The sequence below is a fragment of the Pteronotus mesoamericanus genome, unplaced genomic scaffold (assembly GCF_021234165.1).
Source record: "Pteronotus mesoamericanus isolate MK-2021 breed Mesoamerican mustached bat unplaced genomic scaffold, CSHL_Meso_final scaffold_54, whole genome shotgun sequence".
Lineage (NCBI taxonomy): Eukaryota > Metazoa > Chordata > Mammalia > Chiroptera > Mormoopidae > Pteronotus > Pteronotus mesoamericanus.
Genome location: NW_026555321.1, coordinates 28729069 through 28755879, shown reverse-complemented (window position 1 = coordinate 28755879; position 26811 = coordinate 28729069). Strand labels below are relative to the sequence as shown.

The 26811-nt window shown below is 41.2% G+C and overlaps 1 protein-coding gene across 1 annotated transcript in view; it reads right to left on the bottom strand.

Moving 5' to 3' along the window:
- The window catches only part of CUNH3orf20 (chromosome unknown C3orf20 homolog), a 75720-nt gene that overhangs the window by 33560 nt on the left and 15349 nt on the right, over positions 1–26811 (bottom strand). The window contains exons 6-10 of the mRNA XM_054595195.1: positions 26455–26739; positions 15989–16141; positions 15110–15230; positions 10264–10395; positions 3197–3320 (exon numbers count right to left, since the gene is read on the bottom strand). Coding sequence (XP_054451170.1) covers positions 3197–3320; positions 10264–10395; positions 15110–15230; positions 15989–16141; positions 26455–26739 — 815 coding nt within the window. The remainder of the gene's footprint in view (positions 1–3196; positions 3321–10263; positions 10396–15109; positions 15231–15988; positions 16142–26454; positions 26740–26811) is intronic.

Genomic DNA, 26811 nt, shown 5'->3' with positions numbered 1-26811 from the left:
TACAATGCTATGTAGTAAGATTTATAATTTGAGCACATATAAAGTGCTGTGGGAGCCCAGAGGAAAGTGTGCCCCATTCTTCTGGGGGAACTGGGAAGACTTTCCAGAGGAGCGGCACAGTTCAACCAACTCTACAGGGATGAGGACAAACACTCTGGGGTGGTCATGGGGGAGCACAGACCCTCCATGCCCAGCTAAGGGTTGGCATGGAATGGTGTGGGGCTGGGAATATGTCAATGTTCCTTTGTCCCCAGGCTCATCAGCAGTGAGAATAGTCTGGATGTGGGAGGGGTCCTGAGGCTACCCACACTGGCCCTGGGGAGCTCTGTGGGCCTAACAAGATATCCTGGTGAGGTGGCTGCTTTTTTCTCCTCTGCTGAGATCTTCCAAAATGAGGAGAGAGGAATGGGGCTGCAAAAAAATGATGGACAATATAATAGATGGACCAGGTGAACCAGGTGTGGGGGTGGGGACAGAGAGACATACAGAAAGATGATGAGGCCGAGGAAAGTAAGATAATCACATGAAGACATTAAATACACATGGGAGCGCACTCATAAATTGAGGATGGCATGAGCATAGGTTTCGGTAGGGCTGCGGCGTCCAGCAGCATGGCTCTGGCAGGAACATCGACATTGCTGCCAGAAATTCACTTTTCTCATGCCCTAGAAATTTGTCTAGACTCAGGAATTTGCTGAAAAGAAATTGTGCAGAATGGGCCATTTGTTCGATGCCTGGGTAAAGGACCAGAGCTTTCTTGGCCAGAGCTGCCTCCCTCCCTAATGGGCTTTAGTGGCCCCGTGGGATAGCCAGGACCTCAGGCTTACAGCTTCTCCCTCAGATGACACCAGACCTCTATTATGAGCCCACAATTGGAGCAGGCAGGATCATGGTGACAGACGTCCTCAGGTGAGGTTTTAGAAAATAAAGAGAACAGGACTTCTGGTCAAGATGGAGGCGTAGGTAAACACACTTCACTCCTTGCACAGCCACAGCAAAAATTACAACTAGACTACAAAACAAATATTACCCAGAAATGTCAGAAAATCAAGCTGTATGAAAGTCCAACAACCAAGGATTTAAAGAAACCACATTCATCCAAATGGGTAGGAGGAGCCGAGACATGGAAACAAGCAGAGAGGCGTGGAGAATGGAAGAGGAGAAGAGAGGCACAGCAACTGCAGAGTGGCATGGAGAGGTGTCAGAATGGGCAGTCCCACATTCATGTATGGTGGATAAAAATCAGGAAGGATACTTCGGGAATGAGGGATCCCAGCCCCAAACCACCCAGCCTCAGGTTCCAGCGCCAGGAAGATAAATCCCTATAACTTCTGGCTGTAAGAACTAGTGAGGGTTGGAGCAGCAGAATAAACTGCAGAATTCTCAGGAGTCTCTTCTTAAAGGGATTGCAATGACTTAGGACTTACGCAGACTAACCCCATCTAGGATTCAGCACCAGGACAACAGCTGGAAGAGTACCAGTGACTGGAAACGGTGAGTGCTGAGAGACAGCTTCCTCCCAGGCAAATCTCAAAAAGCCAGGCAGTGGCATTGTCTCCTGTCTGAACCCTCCCCCACACAGTGCCACAAAGTGGTGATACAGGTTGCCTTGCCCTGGCGATTACCTAAGGCTCCACCCCACACAATTGTATGCTTTTCTACAAAAGGTCACGCTGCAAAGACAGGGAGTCAAAGCAGCTCTACCTAATACACAGAAACAAATACAGGGAGGCTGCCAAATTGAGGAGACAAAGAAATATGGCCCAATTGAAAGAACAGAACAAAACTCCAGAAAAATAACTAAACAAAATGGAGATAACCAACCTATCAGATGCAGAGTACAAAACACTGGTTATCAGGATGGTCAAAGAACTCACTAAGTACGACAACAGCATAGAAAATACCCAAACAGAAATGAAAGTTACATTAAGTGAAATAAAAATCTACAGGGAACCAATAATGGAGAACATAAAGCCGAGAATCCAATCAACAATTTGGAACACAAGGAAGAAAAAAAGCATTCGATCAAAACAGCAAGAAGAAAAAAGAATTAAAAAAAAATGAGGATAGACTAAGGAGCCTCTGGGACTTCTCCAAATGTACCAACATCTGAATCATAGGGATGCCAGGGGAAGAGGAAGAGCAAGAAATTAGAAACTTATTTGAAAAAATAATGAAAGAAAACTTCCCTAATTTGATGAAGGAAACAGACATACAAGCCAGGAAGCACAGAGATTACAAACAAGTTGGACCCAAGACACACCACAATTAAAATGCCAAAGGTTAACGATAAAGAGAGAATCTTAAAAGAAACAAGAGAAAAGCAGAAGATTATTTACAAAGGAGTTCCCATAAGACTATCAGCTGATTTCTCAAAAGAAACTTTGCAGGCTATAAGGGTCTGGAAAGAAGTATTAAAAGTGATGAAAAGCAAGGACCTATAACCAAGATTACTCTATCCAGAAAAACTGTCATTTGGAATGGAAGGACAGATAAAGTGCTTCCCAGACAAGGTCAAGCTGAAGGAGTTCATCATCACCAAGCCATTTTAATATGAAATGTTTAAGGGACTTATTTAAGAAAAAGGAGAAGATAAAAAACATGACCATTAAAATGTCAACAAACTTACAACTATCAACAACTGAATCTAAAAAACAAACTAAGCAAACAGCCAGAACAGGAATAGAATCATAGACATGGAGATCATTTGGAGGGTTAGCTGTGCAGGGGAAGGGAGAGAATAGGGGAAGAGGTGCAGAGATTAAGAAGCATAAATTGGTAGGTACAAAATTAGACAGGGGGATGTTAAGAATAGTATAGGAAATGGAGAAATGAAAACTTATATGCACAACCCATGAGCATGAAATAAGCGGGGAGATTGCTGGAGAGAATGTGGGTACTGGGTGGAGGGAGACAAAGGAGGAAAATTGGGACAACTGTAATAGCATAATCAATAAAGTATATTTAAGTAATTAAAAAAAACAAGGGTGGTGAAGGTCACCATTACTAGCTGTGTGGCCTTGAGCAAGTACCTTCAGTACCCTGAGCCCAGTGATCCCATCTGCCAATGGGGAAATCTCCCTGCCATGTCCACCTGCCTGGGGTGGTAAGGAGCTGAACTTGGAGATGACTTGCAGGTAACTCAGGGTTTGGGAAGCCATCAAATAGGCTGTCACCAACCTTTCTGCCCCCTTACCCGCTGCCAGTAAGACAGAATTCATGAACTGAGACATTGTCTTCTGAAACCGCTTCTTGATCTCTGCCAGAGCTCGGTTCATCTTAGACATCTTGTCATCCATGCTGCTGATCTTGTGGGTTGCCTGGGGAGAGGCCAAGGAGAAGGCATCGTCACCTGTCCTTCCAGGGGCCATCTGCCCAGACCAGTGACAACCAGGACTTTCTCTCGCTTGGATGATGTACTGTCCCCTCTGCCTAGGACACGCCTCTCTCCCCCTCAGCTGAATGAATGCCTGCACACTGGCCTAATCACACTCAAATGTCCCCTCCAAGGGGACATTTTTCCTGATTCTCCTGGGCAAAAGTGTTCCTAGCCTTGGATCCCCATTATCATGCAGCCTGAAGATGGGAGTTAGCCCTTTAGGAAGTAATTGAAAGCATTTGAGCCTGTCTCCTCCACTCAACTGTAGGCTCCTAGAGGACTGAGTTCTGGTCTCCTGTGTGTCTGAGTGTCCATCATGCATAAAGTATTCAATTAATGCTTGTTGCATTATGAAAAACTAGATGGATAAAGGCCTCTCTGGAGCCAGTCCTTCTCCGTATGCATCCCCTAGAACCCTCTTCCTCCCTCCAGCTGCCAGAGCATCTCAGCTGAAAAACTGCCCTTGGCCGTTTTCAGACTGAAAACAGACTGCTACCTGCAAGCACAAAGGCCCAGGCCTCCTGCCTCAATTTTGGGTCACCCTGAAGGGCCATTCTGGTTCAGGTGGTGGGAGAGGGATCCTGTGGGGGTGGTAAGCCAATTGCTGGGGCTATTCTGCAGCTCAACTGATACCTCTGCTAGAGTGTCAAAATGGTACTACACAACTAGGGTCGGATTCCAGAGTTCATGGCAGTCAGGATCTGACTCTTTCTCCAGGAAGCCTTTGCCAATTTCCTCAGCCCACAGCAATCGCTCTCCATGTTAAACTTGCACGTTTGCCCCTTCCTGTCCTGTCTGCCCTGGGTCCTGGTCATTTTTTACTTTCTTTATAATAAACTTGCTTAGCCCCTTAAAGGCAGGAATCATGCTTTCTACATCTCTCACTTAACCCAGAGACAGTGTGAAAAAGATTTTTCTTCTGTGGAATTGACATCTCAGGTGGAGAGAGTGAGGTGGGCAGTGGACAGATTTTCTAAAGAACAATGAAGTCAGCCCGCATGTCCTTCTTTACCCTGCGGGCAGGACTTCCGTAAAGGATGCCCCAATTAATGGCAAAACCTCAACCATCCTTCCAACTGCTGGCCCCAGCTGCCGCTTCTGGGCTAATTTTATTTATTTATTTGTAATTTACACCCAGCCTGCTTCCAAAAAGGATTTGAGGTGGCACTCTGGGCTAATAAAGCATTTAAATTGAGGCATTGCCTCGCTTCCAAAGTGCTGCCTTGATAGAAATATTTAGTGAGGAGCCAGGCCGCAGGGCCGTAAAAGCTGGAACTGCCATTCTGCCTGTCACTCTTCTCCCAGGGAGATGGGTGTCTGGGGAAGCCATTTAACAAGCTTCCCTGTGACAGGGACTTCGAGGAAGGAGGCCACCCTACCCCCACCCTCAGCTTTCCTAGACTGTCATGGATTTGGCTGATGAGTGATAACTAGCCCAAAACACACACACACACACACACACACACACACACACACACACACACTGGATGGAGTTGAACGAGTTGTAAAGGTCTCAGGGTGGCAGTGTGTGAAACGGGTGGGTCCTTGTATATCACAATACAGATGGGGAAACTAAGATCCCAAAAGGGAAGGGACTCGCCCAAGGCCCTATGGCCTCTTTCCAGCCAAGGCTCTTTGCCAGCCGCCACACTCAGCAAAGTTTCTCAAGGGCCTCTCACAGCTCTCATCGTCCAAGAATCCAAAAGGAGGCAATTCTCTGAGATTCAAGAATTTCACATAGAAATATTTAAGAGGTTTAACCTGGCAGTTAAGGCCAATGTTTGGGAATCCTGTTACCTACAATAAATCTGATCTTTCTTCATTTGCTGTTGTCTGGTTAGGGAGTTGTAATATGTACTATATCTCCCTGTGCTCACACACAGAAGGGATTATGACCTGAATGCTTTTTGGCAAGTCAATCTTCTTGGTCAACATCCATGACTGTTGCCTAGAAAACAGTTCTGTTTTCAGAAAGCTGTTCTAATGTCTGTTTATCCCTGTGCAAAATGTCCCCAAGACGGTTACGCTCTTTGAATTATGATGCCTTGTCCATAACTTTCTAGCCCCTGACTGCACTGTAGTGCCCCTGGGAGCTCCCTTTACAAAGACTCCGCCACCTGGACCCACAGGGTCCAGTAGAAATATAACATGAGCTACGTGAGCAGTTTGAAACATTCCTGTAACCACATTTAAAACATTGTTAAAAGATAAAATTTATTTTAATAATAACATATTTAGCTACCCGCTATATAAAAATTATGACTATTTCAACATGGAATCTAAATAAATAATTAACGAAAGCTTTTACATTGTCTTTCTGTATGAAGCCTTGGTAATGCAGAATGTATTTTTGCTGATGGCCCATCTCCATTGGACTTGTCACCACCCTGCAAGTACTCAATAACCATTTGCAACTTGTGGTTACCATCCTGGACATCACAGATCTGTATGTCTAGTTCTAGCCTGCCAAGGTTGCATTTAGGTAAGAAAAAAATCAGTCTTGAATTTTATTAAGGGGCTTCCTAGTGGTTAAGGGGACTTAGAGTGATTTCTCTCAGCTGTTCATCACAGTCTTCAGCTGCCTATGTCCTGGCTCTCAGCTGACTTCAGAGATTGCCAGACAAGAGAGTGCCAGGCAAACAAAGCATTGCTGCAATTTTATCAGAAAAAAATATCATTTTCTAATATTTATTGTCTTTGGTAAGTAAACACATTTTTTTTTTACACAGTCTAAAAAGGTTATCAAGAAACATAGACATGTGACCTCGTGCAAACTTAGTCACTTAACTATGACTTTTATTTATTTATTTTTTAATTTTTATTAAATTTATTGGGGTAATGTTGGTTAATTAAATTATATAGGTTTCAGGCTTCAGTTGGTTAGAGCATCGTCCCAATATGCCAAGTTTGTGGGTTTGATCTCTGGTAGGGCATGTACAAGAAACAACCAGTGAATGCATGAATAAATGGAATAACAAATGGATGTTTTTCTCTCTCTTTCAAATCAGTAAATAAAATTTATATAGGTTTTAAGTGTATAATTCTATAATATATCATTTGTATAGTGTATTGTGTGTTAGCCACCCAAAGCCAAATTCCTTTCTGTCACCATTAACCCCCTTTTTACCCTCCTCTACCTTCCCCCACACCCCTCTCCCTCTTATAATCACCATACTGTTGTCCATATCTATGAGTTGTTTTTTATTTTTTCTTAATCTTTTCACCTTTTCAACCAACCCCTAACCCCCTCCCTCTGATAGTTGTCAGTTTGTTTTCTCTGAGTCTGCTGCCATTTTGTTTGTTTATTTTGTTCATTAGATTCCACATATAAGTGAAATAATATGGTATTTGTCTTTCTGTGACTGGCTTATTTCACTTAGCATAATATTCTCCAAGTCCATCCATGCTATTGCAAAAGGTTAGATTTCCTTCTTTTTTATGGCTGAGTAGTATTCCACTGTGCATATGTACCACAGCTTTTTTTTTTTCAATCCACTCATCTACTAAAGGACAATTGGGCTGCTTCCAAATCTTGGCTATTAGAAATGATGCTGCAGTGAACATAGGGGTGCATATATTCTTTCAAATTACTGTTTCTGGTTTCTTCAGATAAATTCCCAGAAGTGGAATCACTGGGTCATAAGCAGTTCCATTTTTAACTTTTTGAGGAAACTCTATGCTGTTTTCCACAGTGGCTGCACCAATCTGCATTCCAACCAACATTGCACAAAGGTTTCCTTTTCTCCACATCCTTGCCAGGATGTTTGTTGATTTATTGATGATAGCCATTCTGACAGGTGTGAAGTGTATCTCACTGTGGTTTTAATTTGCATTTCTCTGATGATTAGTGAAATTGAACATATTTTCACATGTCTTTTGGCCACTCATATGTTCTCTTTGGAGAAGTGTCTATTCAGATTATTTAATTGGATTGATTTTTATATGTGTGTGGGAGGTTCTATAAGTTCTTTATAAATTTTGGATACTAATCCTTTATCAGATGTATCATTGCTAATATGTTCTCCCATTCAATCGGTTGTCTTTTCATTTTGTTGATGGTTTCCTTTGCTGTACAAAAACTTCTTAGTTTGAAGTAGTCCCATTTGTTTCTATTTTTTCTTTGTTTTCTTTGCCTGAAGTAATACATCAGAAAAAAATTGCTATGAAAAATGTTTGATATTTTACTGCCTATATTTTCTTCTAGGATTTTTATGGTTTCAAGTCTTACATTCAAATCTTTAATCCATTTTGAGTTTATTCTTGTGCATGGTGTAAGCAGGTGGTCCAGTTTCAATTTTTTGCACATATCTCTCCAATTTTCCCAACATCATTTATTGAATAGACTGTCTTATCCCATTGTATGATTTGCCTCCCTTGTCAAATATTAACTGACCATAAGGATGTGAGTTTATTTCTGGGCTATCTATTCTGTTCCATTGATCTATATTTCTGTTTTTATGCCAGTACCATGCTGTTTTGATTACTATGGCTTTGTAGTATTGTCTAATATCAAGTAGTGATTCCTCTAAAGGTTCCTGAGAACGTTTGTTCTTTCTCAAGATTGCTGTGGCTGTTTGGGGTCTTTTGTTGTTCCATATAAAAAATTTGAATATTTGTTCTAGTTCTGTGAAATGCAACAACAATGTCTTTTATAGTAACAGCATGGAACCAAATTCATAGGATGGACTCATCAATAAGCATGATCATTCATCTCAACCCAGATGGACTCAGAATCATGGGGTTATTTTGCTCTTTGAAGTAACGAAGAACAGTCTGAAGTTAGGGGCATTTAAGTTTTCTGGATTCTCCTTGGAGACCCATTTAATGAACCCTGGTAGCTCCCTCAGAGCCCTTATCTCTAGTGCCCCATGCCCATCAAGCTGGAATACAACAGGCGTTGATGTGACTGCCCTCCCCTTAGACTTACAGTATTTCAGACTAGAGAGAATGAGATTTCTTTCATTTCTACATCCTCAGCAGCCAACTTGGCACACTGTAGGTGCTAATAAATGTTTATTGAATTAGTTCATAAATAATGAAGTTGAAATGCTGCTGAAATGAAAATGCATTGAAAATAACAGGTGCAATGCTCTCCTTTAGGATAAACACAGGTATTCTATGTTATCCTGTTCAGATAGCATGGGTCCCTAACAAATGCCTGTCTCCTGTGTCCCCAAGTAAAGTGAGGATGTTGGGCTGACTGCTTCTTATGGGCACTGTTAGCTCTGAGAGTCTATGGAGCCTGTGGTGTGTGGCAGCAAATGCCCCCATAGCATTAGAGCCTTGCTCAGGGTGACCATATAATTGATCATCCAAACTAAGATACTTTTGAGAGTAAAAGAGGGTGATATTAATAATTTCTCCAGGCTGACAGATGTAAACAGGGACTGGCCCTGGGCAGACTGGGAGGTGGGGTCCTCCTGTTCCTAATTCATGGAGCCTTCCTGAGTAAGCTAATCCCAGCAAAGCACCGTGCGCAATGCGAGTGGCTTGCTCCATCAATGAGACCTTGGTCACCTCAGTCTCATGCTGTATGTCAACTGCTCTCCTCTAGATTATAAATTCCTCAGGAATCAAGGATTGTGTCTCCTTAATCCTCTCCATCTTTCCCCACAATGGTGACTTGGAAACCAAGCACATAGCAGGATCCATACAGACTTAGCAAGTGGAAGAATTGGACTTTCAGTCTCTGCTGTTTTCTTACCCACCCAACAAATATTTAGCCCCGGCTGGTATTCAGTGGGGTTAGCACCAGCCTGAGGTCCAAAGGGTCACTGGTTCAATTCCCAGTCAGAGCACATGCCTGGGTTGCAGGCCAGGTCCCCAGTAAGGGGTGTGAGAGACAACCACACACTGATGTTTCTCTCCCTTTCTTTCTCCCTCCCTTCTCCTGTGTCAAAAAATAAAATCTTTTTTTAAAAAAAACAACAAATATTATTAAGTACTTAATTTGAAGCAGTCCTTGTGTAGGGTCCTAGGGCAATAGACATCAGTAAAAGTCACAGGGAATTCCCAATTTGGTGAAGAAGATTGGCTTATAAGTAAAAGAATGCTAGAATGGAGGTGAGTCATGTCTGGGAGGCCTACAGAGAGAGAGAGACTCTACCTGAAATGGATAAAGGGTTAACAGAGTTGGCAGTTATTCTGTTCAGCAGCATCTCTTCCTCTTCTGGTAAAAGCATCATGATTTTCCTTTAGAAAAACACTCCTGCCTCATCCTTTGCTCAGGTGTTACACCTGGGGCTGATCATACCCCCTGACTTCCAGGATGGACAAGACACATGAACCTAGTCAGTGAGAGCAACATATACTCCTGGCCACAGGGAACATCTTGGGCATGGGCAGCGAATGGAGCTGATGATGTTGATGTTGGCACTTCTACGGGAGCACTTAAGGAACAGAAGTCCCCATTCTCCTGGGGAGAACAAAGCTGGTAGAATAATGAGCCCAGAGATGCTCACACCTATTTGTCACCATAAGGACAGAAACTCCCCGAAAATAAATCCAAAAATCAAAAAGCAGGGCTAAGAGGCAAAGATATGATGGATTCTGTTGAGGGCCTGGATCCAGCCATGCCTGAAGCTGCCTATTGACAGACTGCCATTTACTGAGCCAATATGGTCTCTTTTCATGCTTAAGCCAGTGTGCATTGGATTCTATCACAACTAAAAGACTCCTAACTGATAGTAGTTTCACAGAGAAGGTACTAAGATCAGGCAGTGAATGATGAGAAGGAACCCATTAGATGGAGAAAGAGGGAGGGCCTTGCATGCAGTAGAGGTGTGTGTGGGGTGAGGAGTGTAGGAGATGCAAAGGCACTGAGAGGTGGAGTGGCAAGACATGTTGCAATGTCAAACCTGGGTGCCTGGTTTGCTTTGCCTTACCCTTTTATCGTGCCCTACCCCGTGGGGACAGTTGTTGGGCGATACAGTGAGTGTTACTGTCTCATTCAGGGAGGTGAAGGTGACCATGATGGAGTCCTGCCCCAGCACCGTCAGCTTCATTTGCTCATTCACCTGCAGATGAAGAAACCAGTACTCAGCGGACCCCTGCTTCTATTGTCCCTGCCCAGCCCAACCCTCCCTGACCCACCACAAGGCACAAAACCCCTCTTGGCTTGGGACCGAGGGAACTGTAAAAATATTTCTGGTCCTTACGTTGCAATTTAGCTTTCATGAAAAAAAGGGAGAATAATTCCAGTCTCTCTATGGGGGATTAGCAAAAAACAAAAACAAAACAAAACAAAAAACCCTGATGCCTTCTTACCCATGCTCCTTGTCTTTCCAACCCAAGTTTGGAACCAACTGCGAAAGAGACACAGGAGTCTGGCAGGCAAGTCAGCTTTGGTTCCGCTCATCTGCTCAGGGGTTCATGAGCCAGCCCAGTTATGCATATCTCCATCATCCCCAATCTCTCACCCCAGGTGAGGATCCAATAGCCCAGAGACATATGGCTGTTGATCCAATAAAAATATCTAAAAACACATTGATCTTTGACCCTCTCAGAAAGTTCTCTGTTTTCACCCAGAAGATACACACTCCATTGTGGAGTCATCTATAATTCCCTCCTCCTCCTCTCACATATCCCTTACAGCTCATGCCTGAATGCACCTGAATTATTTTTACTGATATGGTTCTTTTTTTAAAAGATTTTATTTTACTTTACTTTTAGACAGATGGGAAGGGAAGGGAAAAAGAGAGGGAAAGAAACATCAGTGTGTGGTTGCTTCTCACACGCCCCCTATGGGGGACCTGGCCCACAACCCAGGCATGTGCCCTGACTGGGAATCGAACCAGCAACCCTTTGGTTCACAGGCCAGCACTCAATCCACTGAGCTACACCAGCCAGGGCTGAAATGGCTCTTTTTAAAAATATTGTTACTACCCTTAATCATGTCAGGTCTGGCTAGTAATCCCCACCTAGTCTATCTACTGTCCTATCCATTGATCTTTCCCTCTCCAGCTGACCTTCCACACAAATGCTAAACTGAGCATGCCAGCCCTAACTTAAAAATTAACCAGCTGGTTCTATCCACTATAGCCAAATCAGCTTCTAAGAGGCTTGGGAAAAAGCACCCCCCAAAAAAACCCAAAAGCCCACCCCGACAAGAAACAAAACCACCCAAAGCTATGAAGAGTTTAAAAAGAGCAGCCATATTTTGAAGAGTCAAAACTTAAAGGAAAGGACCAACATGGGATTAGTTTCTTTTTTACACCTTTAGCCTGAATACAGGCCAGTCATGGCCCAGACTCCACCATCTTTCTAGTTCAAAGAATCAAAGGATAGAACCTGGAACATCTGTAGTCACAGAAAAGTAAGGAAAGATTTCCAGAAGGGACAGAGCCAAAGACAGCCTCAAATCCCTGAACTATGCATGAGCAGGGCAAACTCAAGGGAGCTTACAGCTAGGAAATAAAAAAAACTGAGCTGAGATTTGACGTGCTGCCCACTGCAGGTGATACAAAGTTTGTGGTATGTGTCTAACCAAGTTCCCTTCTTGTTAAAACAAAAGCATTAACACTCTTCAGAGAAATACATCAGAATTCAGAGACTCCACTACGTAACATTTTACAATGTCAGCAATCTAAAATTACTCAACGTGTAAAGATCCAGTGAAGTGTGAGCCAAGCTCAAGGCAAGAGATAATCAATGGAGGCCAAGCTATCTGATAGGACCCAGGTGTCAAAATTGTCAGACAATGACATTAAAGCAGCTAATTTAATTATACTGAATAAGGTAAAGGAAAATATACTCATAATGAATGAAAAAACAGAAAATATCAGAAATAGAAAATATAGGAAAGAACTAAATGGAAATTCTAGAACTGAAAACATTATCTGAAATTTTAAAATTTCATAGGATTAGCATAATAGCCGAATGGAAATGACAGGATAGAGTCAGTGAACTTGGAGATAAATCCATGGTAATTATCCAATCTGAAAAGTAAAGAGAAAAAATGTGAACAACAACAAAAAGTAACAGAGCCTCAGGGACTTTTGGGACAACATTACAAGGTCTAAAAATACATGTAATTGGAGTCTCAGAAGAAAAGGAGAGAGACTAGAGTAAAATTTTTTTCTAATGGCAGATTTTCCAAATATGGTAAAAGATATGAATTTACAGATTCAAGAAGCTCAGTAAATCCCAAACAGAATAAATATGAAGACAACACCTGGCTATATCATATCCAAACTTAGAAAATCTAAGAAAAGATAAAATCTTGAAAGCAACTAGAGAAAATGATAAATGATTTGAATAATTGCAGACTCCTGATCATGCACTATGGAGATCAAACACAGCAGAAAAACATCTTTAAATGCTAAAAGAAATTAAAAAAAAAAAAAAAGAGTCAACCCAGAATCCTAGATCTAGCAAAAATATCCTTTAATAAAGATATTATTTTCACATGAAAGAAAACAGAATTTGTATCCTGCAGATCTATACTTTAAGAAATGCTAAAGGAAGCTCTTTGGGCTGAAAGGAAAATATACCAGAAAGAAACCTGTATTTTCAGGGAGGAATGAAGAATGCTGGAACTGCTACATCGGGGAAAAACAAATGGGCCACTGTAGCCTCCAGGTGAGCATACATACGCCTCAGCCTGACATCCAATGCCTTTCACCTTCACACTACAACATATACACCTCTTGACCCTGTTTCTTTCACAAGAGACACTGTGAACTTTTAGCAACACTACACTGAGTTCCAACTTCAACCTTTACAGATGCTACTCCCTCTACCCCAAATCCTCTCCCTTCCTTTTTCTCTCTATCTACGTAAATCACAGGCATACAAATTCATGCTGCAACTCACGGGACACTTCCAGGCCACTTCTGACTGCTCCAGGCCCTGTCGTGTATTTCTGTATGCAGCTTCCAGGAACAGAACAACAAATGGAAATACACTGCTAAAATATCTCAGTGATATCAAAGCACCTTTTTCTCTATTATTTTATTTAGTTCTAACAACATCAGTTTGAGGCAAGAGAACAGGTCTGGTGACAGACCTTATATAGGTGAGGCAACCGAGGCTCAGAGAAGGTGAATGGTTTTCACAAAGCTGGGCAGTCCAGAAGAACTGGCATTAGTGCTTGGCGCCTCAGACTCTCATCCCAGTTCTCTGTCCACCTGGCCATACTGACACACAATATACAGTGCCTGCCTGTAATCAATTTATAATCTTTTTTGCATTATAAACTTTTCACATAGCTACATAAGTTATATTTTAAGACAACTCAACACATCCCTCGATTGAAAATCTTGAACCTGGCCAAGTATCAGAAATACTCATGAAACTTCAAAATCCAGAACTTGTAACAGACCAACTGACTCAGAATCTCTCTGGAAATGCATTTTTAAAATTCCACAGGTGATTCTGACATGCAACCAGAGCTGAGAACCTCTCCATTGCATGACTAATCAAATAACTAATCCAGACTGTGGGCAATGTGAGAAGAAAGAAATGGGTGTGTGTTGGGGGTGCCACAAAGAAGGGAAACTCTGAGCCGGGGATTGAAGAAGGGAAATTTTGGATTGTAACAGAAAAGAAGGAGTGTATGTCAGGCCAGTGTGGGGCAGAGGGTGGGTAGGAAGGTTGAGACATGTCCATGAGACCGAATGTCTCTGAGCAGAGGTTCCCTGATCTAAAGGAATCAGGATATAAAGATGAGAATGCAGTGGCCAGTGCAGAGGATGGAAAGGAAGGGCAGGAGACAGGAGATTAGGGATCGAATGCTTGAGCCTTCCCTAGCACTCCTGTCCATAATCCTTTCTTTGAGGCTCTTACCCTCAGGCCACCTTGAGTGGATTCTGTGTTCTGTGATCTTTCTTTGAACTTCAACCCTATCAGCTTTATGTTTCTCACAGTCCTTCTCTACCTTGTGTTCTTAACCCCCCACCCAGGCGTTTGAATTCCCCAAAGGGTCTTGTTCATCTTTATATCCCCTAGATCAGTTATTCTCAACCAGGAGCAATTTTGACCCCGAGGGAACATTTGGCAATGTCTGGTGATATATTTGGGTTGCCACAACTGGAAGAGAATGTACTACATTGGCATTTAATGGGATGCTGCTAAGCATGATACTCAGTTTTAGCAAAGAATTATCCATCCCCAAATGTCAGTAGTGTTAAAGATGAGACACCCAGGCTTAGATAAAGTGCTTACACTTAATTGCTTTATTAATAAATTAAATTTAAGTTATTCTTTAATATTAGTAATTCAATATTGACTAATAAGTTAATAAATCTTTGATTAATGGCTGTCTGAACAACCTGATGAAAGAAAAAAATAAGTTTGGGTTTATCAGCCGCTAGTGACTTCCAGGTTTTCTAATTTCACAGGTAGTAAGTTATAAAAACAAAAATACAGAATTGTTCATTTTTCTTTTTGCCCTATATAGGCATTAAAAATAAATCTATAAGCTGCTATAAAGATTACTTCCTAAAATAATGGACATTTAAACTATCAAAATGTAATCGTATTAATAATAAAAATAACCTAGAAAAGATATTACCAAAAAGGTTAGTACACAGCCAACAGCTGCTGTAGACTGGTGAAAAGTTCACTTTAGCCAGCGCTGGACCACTGTCCACCAACTTAGGAACCTCTGAATGAGACTACAAGATCCTGGAGAGCAGGGACCTTGTCTTACAGGTAGCCTTCTGGTAGCCTGATGCTGAGCAGCCCAGGGAAGGCTGCCAAGGCCACCCTACCTGTGCTGCCAGCCCCTACCTTATATTCCAGGGAGAGCAAAGTCTCTGTCTTAGAAGCCCAGCTCCACTTGTGAACTGCATAGCCCTTGTAGTCGTTGGTGGTCCCGCCTTCCTCATCCAAGATCAAGACATATGGGCAGCTAGGAGAGACATATAAGTGAGGAGCTGCCACCAGGTCCCTGAAGGAAGCTCTCGTCGCTGCAGGCAGGGCTCTGAAACTCTGTGGTAGCTGGAGGGAGCACAGAGCTCTGCATGCAGCCTCACTTCCCCTGCCAAATATGGTCTGAGGCTCAATTATACCTGTTGATGTTAATGAAAGAATCTATCGGGAAGGGAAGGTCCGAGGGAGATGATGGAGACTCGGGTCAAACCCAAGAGGGATAGAAATGTAATATATGCCCTGTTGCCCAAGGAGTCTGAGTGTACAAGACCTTAGGCATCAAAATGGGAACATCTATAACATGAAAGTAAGTAATTTCTTCCAAAGACATTTCCTTATGAAAGGCCAGGCAAAATCACCTTTTGGCTCACAAAAATGGGTGCTGGCCAAAAATGTGGTGCCCATGGCGTCTCCATCACTCTCTTCTGGTATAAAACATTTACCTCCACTAAGGTATTGTTCCATGAATCTAGCCGACACACAAGGTCTTAGTGCTATGGGGATGCAAGTGGAGTAGGTCTTGGAGAATGGCCATTCTCACTGGCTATGACACAGATACAGCAAATGGGGGCCTCAAAGTACCTATGTTCTACAGGCACTGCCTCACTGCCTTCTTAAAGCTCTGGTCACTGCCCAGTAGCTCCTTTCCCAAGAGACTCTTACTTGGCACCTCAGTGCCCCACTTTGTTACCCCCCAGAGATACTTACATGGAGCCATAATTCCCCCAACCCACTCACCGGGCCTTTAGGTTGTAGTGAACACAGCCCTGGCCTTCAGCATCGAACAGGGCCAGGAAAGAGAAGCTGGGTGTGTCATTAAATAGGCAGGTGATGGTTCTCCCTCTGCAGCACGTAGGGATCTGACACATGGCAATGTTTCCAGAGGGATAGCTGGCAGAAATGGTTAAGTAGAACTAACAAAAAACTCTCCAGGTTCTGCTCTTAGGTGACTCATGGAAAGCAAGTCTACAAGTCTAAGTGTTAGCTTAGTGATATATCATTCCCAGTTTTCAGCGGCCCTTCCTGCACTTTGCATAAGAAATAACTAAATGACTATGGAACTTACCATGCCTCTAGTGCTTTTCTGTAGCTTCTTTCTATTCCTCAAAACCACCCTGTGGCAAATATTATCATCTCCATTTCAAGGATGAGTAGGGTTTCCCTGCATGTGAGGAGTTTCCTGGGATGTGGGACTTTCATTGCTAAAGCCAGGAAAGTCTGGGGAAAACCAGGATGAATTGATTACCTTACAGTTGAGAAATTCAAGGTTGCAAAAAAATGGTCTGCCTTTCGTCACACCACAAGGAAGTGGTAGAGCCAGTATCTCAAATCTGAGGCCAGTGATATTTCTAATGCTGTCAGGCTGCTTCCCCTTCTGACCAATCTTGGAGATAAGTCAGTATCTACCTGCTCATTACTTACCAAGAGGCCCCAGCAAGCACTGGTCCCAACTAAGAGGGATATGGTGTGGACAGCTACTATCCTGTTAGCAGAAATTTCAGAAGTACCCCAGACAGAAAAATTTCAGGCATCGACACTAGGATCCACCATCTTAACCCTTATCTACAAACTGTTAAAAAAAATAGCTAACACAAATAAAAAGTAACCAAACAGAAATTCTGAAGCTGAATAGTATAATAAATAAAATGAAAAAATCCACCAGATGGCTTTATTAGTAGAATGGCACAGTAGAAGAAAGAATCAGTGAATTTGAAGATAGAGCAATTGAAATTATCCAGTCTCAGGAGCTGAAAATTTATTTAAGAAAAAAAAAAGGAATGAGGAAAATCAAACAGAGACTGGGAGATCTGTGGACAATTATCAAGTCAGCCAACATATCCATAACAAGATCCCCAGAAGAAGAAGGGAGAGAGAAGGTAAAATAATATTTGAACAAATAATGAATGAAAACTCCCCAAATTTTATGAAAGACATCAATCTGTATTCCATTATTTATTCAAGAAGCTCAGCAAACTCCAAGTAGGATAAATTCCAAGAGAGCCACACTGAGACATTATTATCAAACTGCAAATAGGCAAAGACAGAGGAAATCCTGCAAGAGGCAAGAGAAAAGAGGCTTGTCATCTTGAAGATACAAGGGATCTTCAATAACATTAATGGCCTATTTGTCATCAGAAACCATGGAGGCCAAAAGGCACTAGGATGGAATATTTATAGCACTGAAAGAAAAACATCAGTCAACCAAGAGTTATTAAGAAAAACTATCCTTCAAAAAATTAAGGAGAAATTAAGACTTTCCAGATAAAGGCTGAGGAAGTTCACCACTACAAGGAAGGAGTCCTTCAGGCTGAGATGAAAGGACACTTGGCAGTAACTCAAAGACATGCAAAGAAAAAAAGAACACCAGTAAAATAACTATATAAATAAATGTAAAATCCAGTATGATAGTATTTTTGGTTTATAATTCCTCTTTCTTTCCTATGTGACTTGAAAAAAATGCAAAAAATGGTCATTGTAAATCTATGTTAATGATATACCTCTGTATAAAAAGGTAATTTCTGAAAACAACATTAAGGAGGGAGAATAAGCTATATGGGATCAGAGTTTTGTATACCATTAAGGCTAAATTAGTATTAATTAAAACTAGTTTGTTGCCAGTTGTTGTAATCAAGTGTGTTAGTTTCTTGGGCTTTATGTAATTAAGTCATTTGAATAGCAGAAATTTATTATCTCACAGTTTTGGAAACTACCAAGGTGTTGACAGTGTCATGCTTTTGGAGGCTCTGTGGAAGAATCCTTCCTTGCCTCTTCATAGCTTCTAGTGGTTGTCAGGAATCTTTGACATTCCTTGGTTTACAAATGCATCATTATAATCTCTATCTCAGTCATCACATGGCCTTAATTATTCTGAGTGTGACTCTTTTCTCTTCTTGAATTAGGGACCACAATAATCCCATATGGCTGCATTTTAACTTAATAGTTACATCTGCAAAGACCCTATTTCTAAATACAGTCACATTCTGAGGTTTCAGGTAAACATAAATTTTTGGTAGACACTATTCAACCCATTATGGCAGGATAAGCACCAAGAAAATAACAAAATATGGAGAAAAGAAAATGAGAAGGGAATCAAAATGTCATGCTACAAAAAAAAAAAAAAAATCAAACACAAAAGAAGGCAGTAATGGAGGAACTGAGAAACAAAAAAGAAATAAAACATTAAAAAATAACAGGATTAAGCCCTTTTATATCAGCAATTACTTTAAATATAAATGGATCAAATTCTCCAAACAAAGGCAGAGATTGTGAGAATGGATTTAAAAAGCATAATCTCCATATATGCCGTCTGTAAGAAACTCACTTTAGTGCCAAAGACACAACTAGGTTAAAAGTTAAATGATGAAAAGGGGTAGTCCGTGTAAAATGTAACCAAAAAAGAACAAAGTTGGTTATATTGACATCAGATAAAACAGACTTTAAGTAAACATTCTTTTACAAGAGACAAATAAAGACATTATATATTCAGAAAATGTTCAATGCTTTAAGAATATATAACAGTTATAGACATGCACACCTTACAACAGAGCCTTAAGATATATAAAGCAAAATTTGACAGAATTAAAAAATAAATACTACAGTAAGGGCTTCACTACCTCACTTTCAATAATGGATAGAACAATTAGACAGAAAATCAATAAGGAAATAGAGGACTTGAACACTATTATAAACCAACTAAATCTCACAGACATATACAGAATATCCCATCCAACAACAGCAGAATACACATTATTGTCAAGTTCACATGGATCATTCTCTGGTATAGACAATCTGTTAGACCACAAAACAGCTCTCAATAAATTTTAAAACATTATAACCAGAGAGAGGTCACTGGCAGAAGGAAATTGGGAAAATTCACAAATAGACAGAAATTAAATGTCACACTCAACCAATGGATAAAGAACAAATCACAAAGAATATTGAAAAAATAAGATAAATGAAAATAAAAACATAATATACCAAAACTTATGGAGTAAAGTAAAAGCAGTGCTCGGAGAGAAATTTACAGCTATAAATACTGACATCAAAGGAGAAGAAAGATATCAAATCAATAACCCAAACTTCCACCTTAATTAACTATAAGAAGAAAGAGCAAATTAAAGGTAAAGCTAAGCAGAAAGAAGGAAGTAAACATTAGCACAGAGAAAAACAAAATAGTGAATACTAAAACAACAGGGAAAACCAACAAAACCCAAAATTAGTTCTTTGAAAAGATTGGCAAAATTCACAGATCCCCAGCTAGACTAAGTGAGAAAAAAGAAGACTCAAATTTCTAAAATTATAGATGAAAGTGAAGACATTACTAATGACCTTACAGAAAGGAAAAGAGATCAGCCCTGGCTGGTGCGGCTCAGTGGACTGAGTGCCAGCCTTCGAACCAAAGGGCCGGCTGTTTGATTCTCAGTCAGGGCACATGCCTGGTTGCAGGCCAGGTCCCCAGTAGGGGGCACTTGAGAGGCGACCACATATTGATATTTTTCTCCCTCTCTTCTCCCTTCATTCCCCTTCTCTAAAAATAAATAAAATCTTTTTAGAAAAAGAAATGAAAACAGATCATAAGAGAATCATCTGAACAATTGTATAAGAAGTTAGATAACCTAGTTGAAAAGGACCAATTCTTAGAAACACACAAAGCAAAGTTGCAGGATACAAGATCAACACACAAAAATCAGTTGTTCCTCATAAATGCAGGATATCTTTCCATTCATTTCAGTCTTCTTTAATTTATTTCAAGAATATTTTATAGTTTTTAGTAAACAAGTCTTATACATTTTTGGTTAAATTTATCAAATTATTCTATTCTTTTTTATGTTACTATAAATGATATCACTTCTTTTTGTTCTTTTTTTATTGTTGTTGTACTTACATTTCAGATAATTTATTGCTAGTATTCATGGATTAGAAGAATTAATATTGTTAATGGCAATATTCCCCATAGTGATCCATAGAATCAATGGAATCCCTATGAAAATTTCATCAATCTTCCTTGGAGAAATAAACTTGATCCTAAAATTCATATAGAATTGCAAGGGACCCCAAATAACCAAAATAATCTTGAAAAAAATAACAAAGTTGAAGGACTCACATTTCTTGATTTCAACACTTACTACAAAGTCACAATAATCAAGACAGTGTGATATTTGCATAAATAATAGGCATATAGAACAATGCAATAGAATTAAGAGTCAATTGATGTTCAGCAAGAGTCCCAAGACCATTCAAGTGGGAAAATAATAGTCTCTTCAACAGATAGTTCTGGGACAATTGTATATCACATGCAAAAGAATGAAGTTGGACCCTTATCTCACACCTGGCAAAAATGCAAAAATCAACTACAAAGGTATCAAAAACATATATGTAAGAGGTATAACTATAAAACTTTTAGAAGAAAACAGCATAGATATATAAACCAAAGTATAAGAAACAAAAAAATAGAAAAATTGACTTCAAAATTAAAAACTTTGTACACCAAGGGATGCTATCAAGAGTATGAAAAGACACACCACTGTATAGGGAAAATATTTGCAAATCTTATATCTGATAAGAGTCTAGTATCCACAATGTATAATTAACTCTTATAAGAAAAATAATCAACAAATGGCAAAGGACTTGAATACATATTTCTGCAAAAAAGATATACAAAGAAAGCACATGAAGATGCTCAAAATTATTAGCTATTAGGGAAATGCAAGTTAAAACCATAACAGTATATCAGTTCACACCCACTAAAATGGCTGAAATTAAAAAAACTAAAAAATATCAAGGATTGTCAAAGAAGTGAAGAAATTGGCATCTCACACATTGCTGATAAGAATATAAAATGGTGCAGCCAGTTTGGAAAACATTTTGGAGGTTTCTCAATAAATTAAACATAGAATCACCATATGACTCAGTAATTCCACTCTTAGCTATAGATCCAAAAGAACTGAAAAGAGGTGTGCAAATAAAAACTTCCAGAAGAATTTTCAGGCCACTAATAAACTGCCAGCCAAGAGGGAGGTGTAGGTAGATATACTTTGCCTCCTTGCACAACCAAAAGAAGAACAACAAATTTAAAAACAAAAAGTAACCAGAACTGCCAGAAAATTGAACTGTCTGGAAGTCCAACAACTAAGAAGTTAAAGAAGAAACATTCATCCAAACCGGTGGATGAAGCCAAGACTGGCAGCCAGGGTGGAGAGCATGTGAGGCAAGGTGGTGGCTGGAGGACTGGGCAGGCAAGGCGACGGCTGGCGGACCAGACAGTCCCACATTTGCATGATGATAAACTGGGAGAAATAGCTGGGGAGCAAGACAGACTGTGCAATCCAGGGTTCCAGTGAGAGAAAAGAAAGTCTCAAATCCTCTGGCTGTAAAAACATGTGGGGGATGCAGCAGCGGGAGAAACTCCCAGCCTCACAGGAGAGTTTGTTGGAGAGACTCCCCAGGGTCCTAGAATGTACACAAACCCACCCATCCTGGAATCAGCACCAGAAGCGCCCAATTTGCTTGTGAGTAATAAGGGAATTAACTGAAAGCCGGCTGAGAGCTGAGCAAGCAACATCATTCCCTCTTGGACCCCTCTCTGACCGACAGCATCACAATGCAGCAATGTGGATTGCCCCACTTTGGTGAATACCTAAGGCTCTGCGCCTTCCAATGTAACAGGCCCACCAAAACAAAGAAATATGGCCCAAGTGAAAGAACAGATAAAAGCTCCAAAAGTAGAAATAAGCCATGAAGAGATAGCCAATCTATCATATGCACAGTTCAAAACACTGGTAATTAGGATACTCACAGAAATGGTTGAGTATGGTGGCAAAATGGAGGAAAAAATGAAGGTTACGCAGAGTGAAATAAAGAATATACAGGGAACCAACAGTAAAGGGAAGGAAACTGGGACTCAAATCAATGATCTGAAGCTGAAGGAAGAGATAAGCATTCAACCAGAACAGAATGAAGAAACAAGAATTCAAAAAAATGAGGAGAGGCTTAGGAACCTCTGGGACAAGTTTAAATGTTCCAACATCCGAATCACAGGGGTGCCAAAAGGAAAAGAGGAACTTTTTTTCCAAGAGAAATTGAAAACTTTTTAGAACAAATAATGAAGGAGAACTTCCCCAATTTGGCAAAGGAAATAAGACTTCCAGGAGATCCAGGAAGTTCAGAGAGTCCCAAAGAAGTTGGACCCAGGAAGTCAACACCAAGGCACATCATAATTACATTACCCAAGATTAAAGATAAGGAGAGGATCTTAAAAGCAGCAAGAGAAAAGGAGACAGTTACCTACAAAGGAGCTCCCATAAGGCTATCAGCTGGTTTCTCAAAAATTTTACAGGCAAGAGGGCCTGGAAAGAAGTATTCAAAGTCATGAAAGGCAAGGACCTTCATCAAGATTACTATATCCAGCAAAGCTATCATTTAGAATGGAAGGGCAGATAAAATGCTTCCCAGATAAGATCAAGTTAAAGGATTTCATCATCGCCAAGCCCTTATTATATGAAATGTTAAAGGGACTTCTCTAAGAAAAAGAAGATCAAAAACTATGAACAGTAAAATGACAACAAACTCACACCTATCAACAACTGAACCTAAACAAACAAACAAACAAAACAGAAACATGAACAAACTAAGCAAACAACTAGAACAGGAACAAAATCACACAAATGGAGGTCAGAGGGGAGGGGGAGGGGAGAGAATGGGGGAAAAGGTAGAGGGAATAAGCAGCATAAATAGTAGGTACAAATAGTAGGGAGGGAGAGGTTAAGAATAGTATAGGAAATGGAGAAGCCAAAGAACTTTTATGTATGACCCATGGACATGAACTAAGGTGGGGGTTGAGGAGGGATGCTGGTGAGAGGGGGGTGCAGGGTGGAAGGGAATAAAGGGGAGGAAAAAAATGGGACAACTGTAATAGCATAATCAATAAAATATATTTTTTTAAAAAGAATGTTCATGGCAACATTAGTAACAATAGCCAAATCATGGAAATAACCTAATGTCTGTAAATGAAAGAATGAATTTTTTAAAATCTTCACTTGAGGATATGCTTATTGATTTTAGAGAGAGAGCGAGGGGCTGGGGACAGGGGAATATACACACACACACACACATATATTTATATAAATGTACATGTCTATATATATGTCTGTGTGTGTGTGTGTGTGTGTGTGTGTGTATAGAGAGAGAGTAAGAAACATCAATACATTGACATAAGACAGAAACGTCAATTGGATGGCCCCTGTATAAGCCTAGACTGGGGATTGAACCCACAGCCTAGGTACGTGCCCTGATTGGGAATCAAACCTGCAAACTTCTGGTATATGGGATGTTGCTCCAACCAGTTGGGGCAACCTGGCCAGGGCAGGAATGAACTTTTAAGAAGTGGTATAATTCAAATAATAAAATATCATTCAGCCACAAAGGGAAGAAATTCTGATGCATGCTACAACATGTACAAACCTTGAAAACATTGTGTTAGGTGAAAGAAGCCTGACACAAAAGGCCAGATATTGTAGGATTCCATTTATATGAGATGTCCACAATAGGCAAATCCACACAAAGTAAATTGATGATGCCAGGGTTGGGGGTAGGGGCAATAAGGAGGGAATGCTTAAGGGGTGTAGGGTTTTCTTTTGAGGTGACAAAAAGTTTTCCGAACTTGATAGAGGTTTCGGTCGCATAACATTGTAAATGTACTAAATGTCGCTGAATTATACTTGTCAAAAGAATAAATTTTATGTTGAATTTCACCCCACTTTTTTTTTTTATTTTTAGAAAAAGGAATGAAGTACTGATGCATACTTCCATTGACTCCTTGACAACGTGGAGGTTAGGTGGTGCCAACTGCCCGTGCAGTGGAAAATCTGCGTATAACTTAACTTGGCCCTCCACATTCAAGTATTCCCAACTTTGGTTAACCCTTGGCAACACAAATTTGAACTGCAAGGGTCAATTGAACTTTGCAGGTCAATTGAACTTCAGACAATTAAACTGAGTAGGGCCAATTGAACTGAATGAGTTCACTGGAAAAAAAAAATCCACATTTAAGTGGACCCGCACAGCTAAAACCTGCTATGTTCAAGGGTCAGCTGTACAATGTGGAAGAGCCTTGCAAACATTATGCTAAGTGAAAGAAGCCACATACAAAAGGCTACATATTATATTATTTTACTTATATGAAATATCTGGAATAGGCAAATACATAGAGGTGAAAAGGAGATTAGCTGTCTCCAAAGAGATAGGGGAAAGAAATGGCTGCTTAGTAGGTGTGGGGTTTCCTTCTGGGGTGATGAAAAAGTCTGAGACTAAATAGTGGTGATGGTTGTACAATATTGTGACTGCACTTAATGCCATTAAATTATACATTTCAAAATGGTTAAAATGGTAAATTTTATGTTACATGCATTCTACCATATTAAAAAAATGCTTACCTCACACAATGGTTATGAGTGTTCAACAAATCCCTAAAGGAACAGTGCTGAGCACAGTACTGAACACACAGTGATTAAGGTTTATATCTTTATATCAACGTGTTGAGTTTATAGGTTCACATAAAAAAGGCTTTGAGGGAAGTTTGGTGGGAAATCAGAGATTGAGGGAAAAGATCCAGGGAGAGGCTGACAACCCAAATGCAGTGAATACTGGGATGGCTCTGGGATCTGATGTTGACAAGTGCAAACCCATCAGGGCCTGGAGGCTTTTGGCATTGCGAGTGCAGACCTATCATTTCTACCTGAGAGCTTTGCCCAGGTGTCTCTGTGAAAACAGAATCAACTGCTGAGCCTACTGTTCTGTAGAAGCCATGAGGTGAGGGAAGTGTTTTCCAAACATTTTCTTTACTCAAGAGGGATCCAACAGTTGCATCGTGTTTTAACTGTTTGAACACAGTAACACAGAATTTCTCCTTCACGATCACTGGGTCCAACTTCCTCATCTTATAATGGAGGGAAGTGAGGCCCAGAAAGATAAAGTGACTTGTGCACAGTCACCCAGAAGAACTAGGTTCAAAACCCAGACCTCTTGGGACTCCCATAGAGGAAATGCATTAATTGCCAGGATGTGTTCATTGTTGGGGTATGAGTCAAGCAGGCCAGCAGCAATGGCGTGCAGGTTTTGGGTGGTCCCACCCAGGTTGGGCTTGGTACTCTGAGGCAGGTGAGAGAACATGCATCCCAGCAGGCTGGTGCTGAGCCCTGATTGTAAATAGTCCACCCTCTCTGGTTCCACCGATAGCAACCTAATTCACAGACACGGCTTTATGAGGATCTTGGGGGAATGATCCTGTTCAATGCACTGCACAGTGATAAAAGAGGGGAGAGAGAAGCCCCATGGCCCATGGGGAGCAGCAGCTACCCTGGAAGGAGTTTACTGTGTTCAATATCACAGGGCGCATTAGAAGCAAGGCTGAGCAGAGTGTGATGAATGGACTCATTTACAGTCGGAAGAACAACAGGACTCCTTTGACAGGGTGCTTAAATTCTGAATTCCCAGTTCAGTGGAGAGGAGGCAAAATGAATTGAGGGGGGTGTGGCGAAGCAGGCCTGTCGGGGCAGCCTGTTTGACAGCTCAGAGAGCTGCCCTATTCTCCAAAGCTAGGCGACACTGAGTGCCCCGTGGTTTTATCAGTCCCCTTCCATCCTCTCTATCCTGCTCTCTGCTGGAGAAAACAATCCTCAAAGGCATAAAAATGGTGCCAGGGAGAGGGCCTAAATGGAGGTGAGGCAGCCCCAAATCCAGGTCTGGCTCTGCCACCAAATTCCTTTTGTGACATTGAGTCAGTCACACTAACCATTCCTACAATGAAGGGACAAGAATGAATAAATGGCCTAGTGTCTCCCCTCTTTGACACCTCATCCAAATCAGACTGAAAAACCTGGAATAAGTGTTTTGTCCCCTCTGACCTCAGCCTTACTGCCAAATGGGTTGGGCATTTGTGGTCTGGTCCAGCTCTAGCACATGCTGGGGAGCAGGTGACAATGCCCCTGCAAGGAACACAGGGATCCAAGGTGACTTCCTGCTCTGCTGCCTTCCACTCAGATGTTCTCTAAAGAGAGAGCCCTCTCTGGCCTGGACAAACTCGTAATACCCTGGAGGACCTGTCACCAGGCTTTTTGGATTAATTGGAAAACCAGAGTAAACATTCAGGCTTTTTCTGGGCCACAAGTTCTCTGGGGCTAAGGGGGTAGCCCCAAATAAAAGGATACTAAACGAAGGAAGACCCATCGTAGAAGGTATAATGCAGCTTGATGGCCTTCTTGGCTCCCTTCACCTCCTGGGGGTTCTGGATGAAGCGACCATGGGAGATGGGAGGCTGGTGCAGGGTGGCAGTAGAAGCCTGGGCACCGGGAAGGTGAGAGTGTTGGGAGCTTGGGGTCTGAGCATCTCCTTTCAAGGTTGATGTTGGATGAGAAGGCATCTTTGCCCTGTAGTTGCGTAAGATCATGGGGTAGAAGATATTCCTCCCTTTCCACGAGGCTCTTTCAGCTTCTCTGCAGGGAAAGAGGCAACATATCTTCTAGCCACTTGGCTCTCACTCACCAGGGAGGCTCCACCCTAGCTCC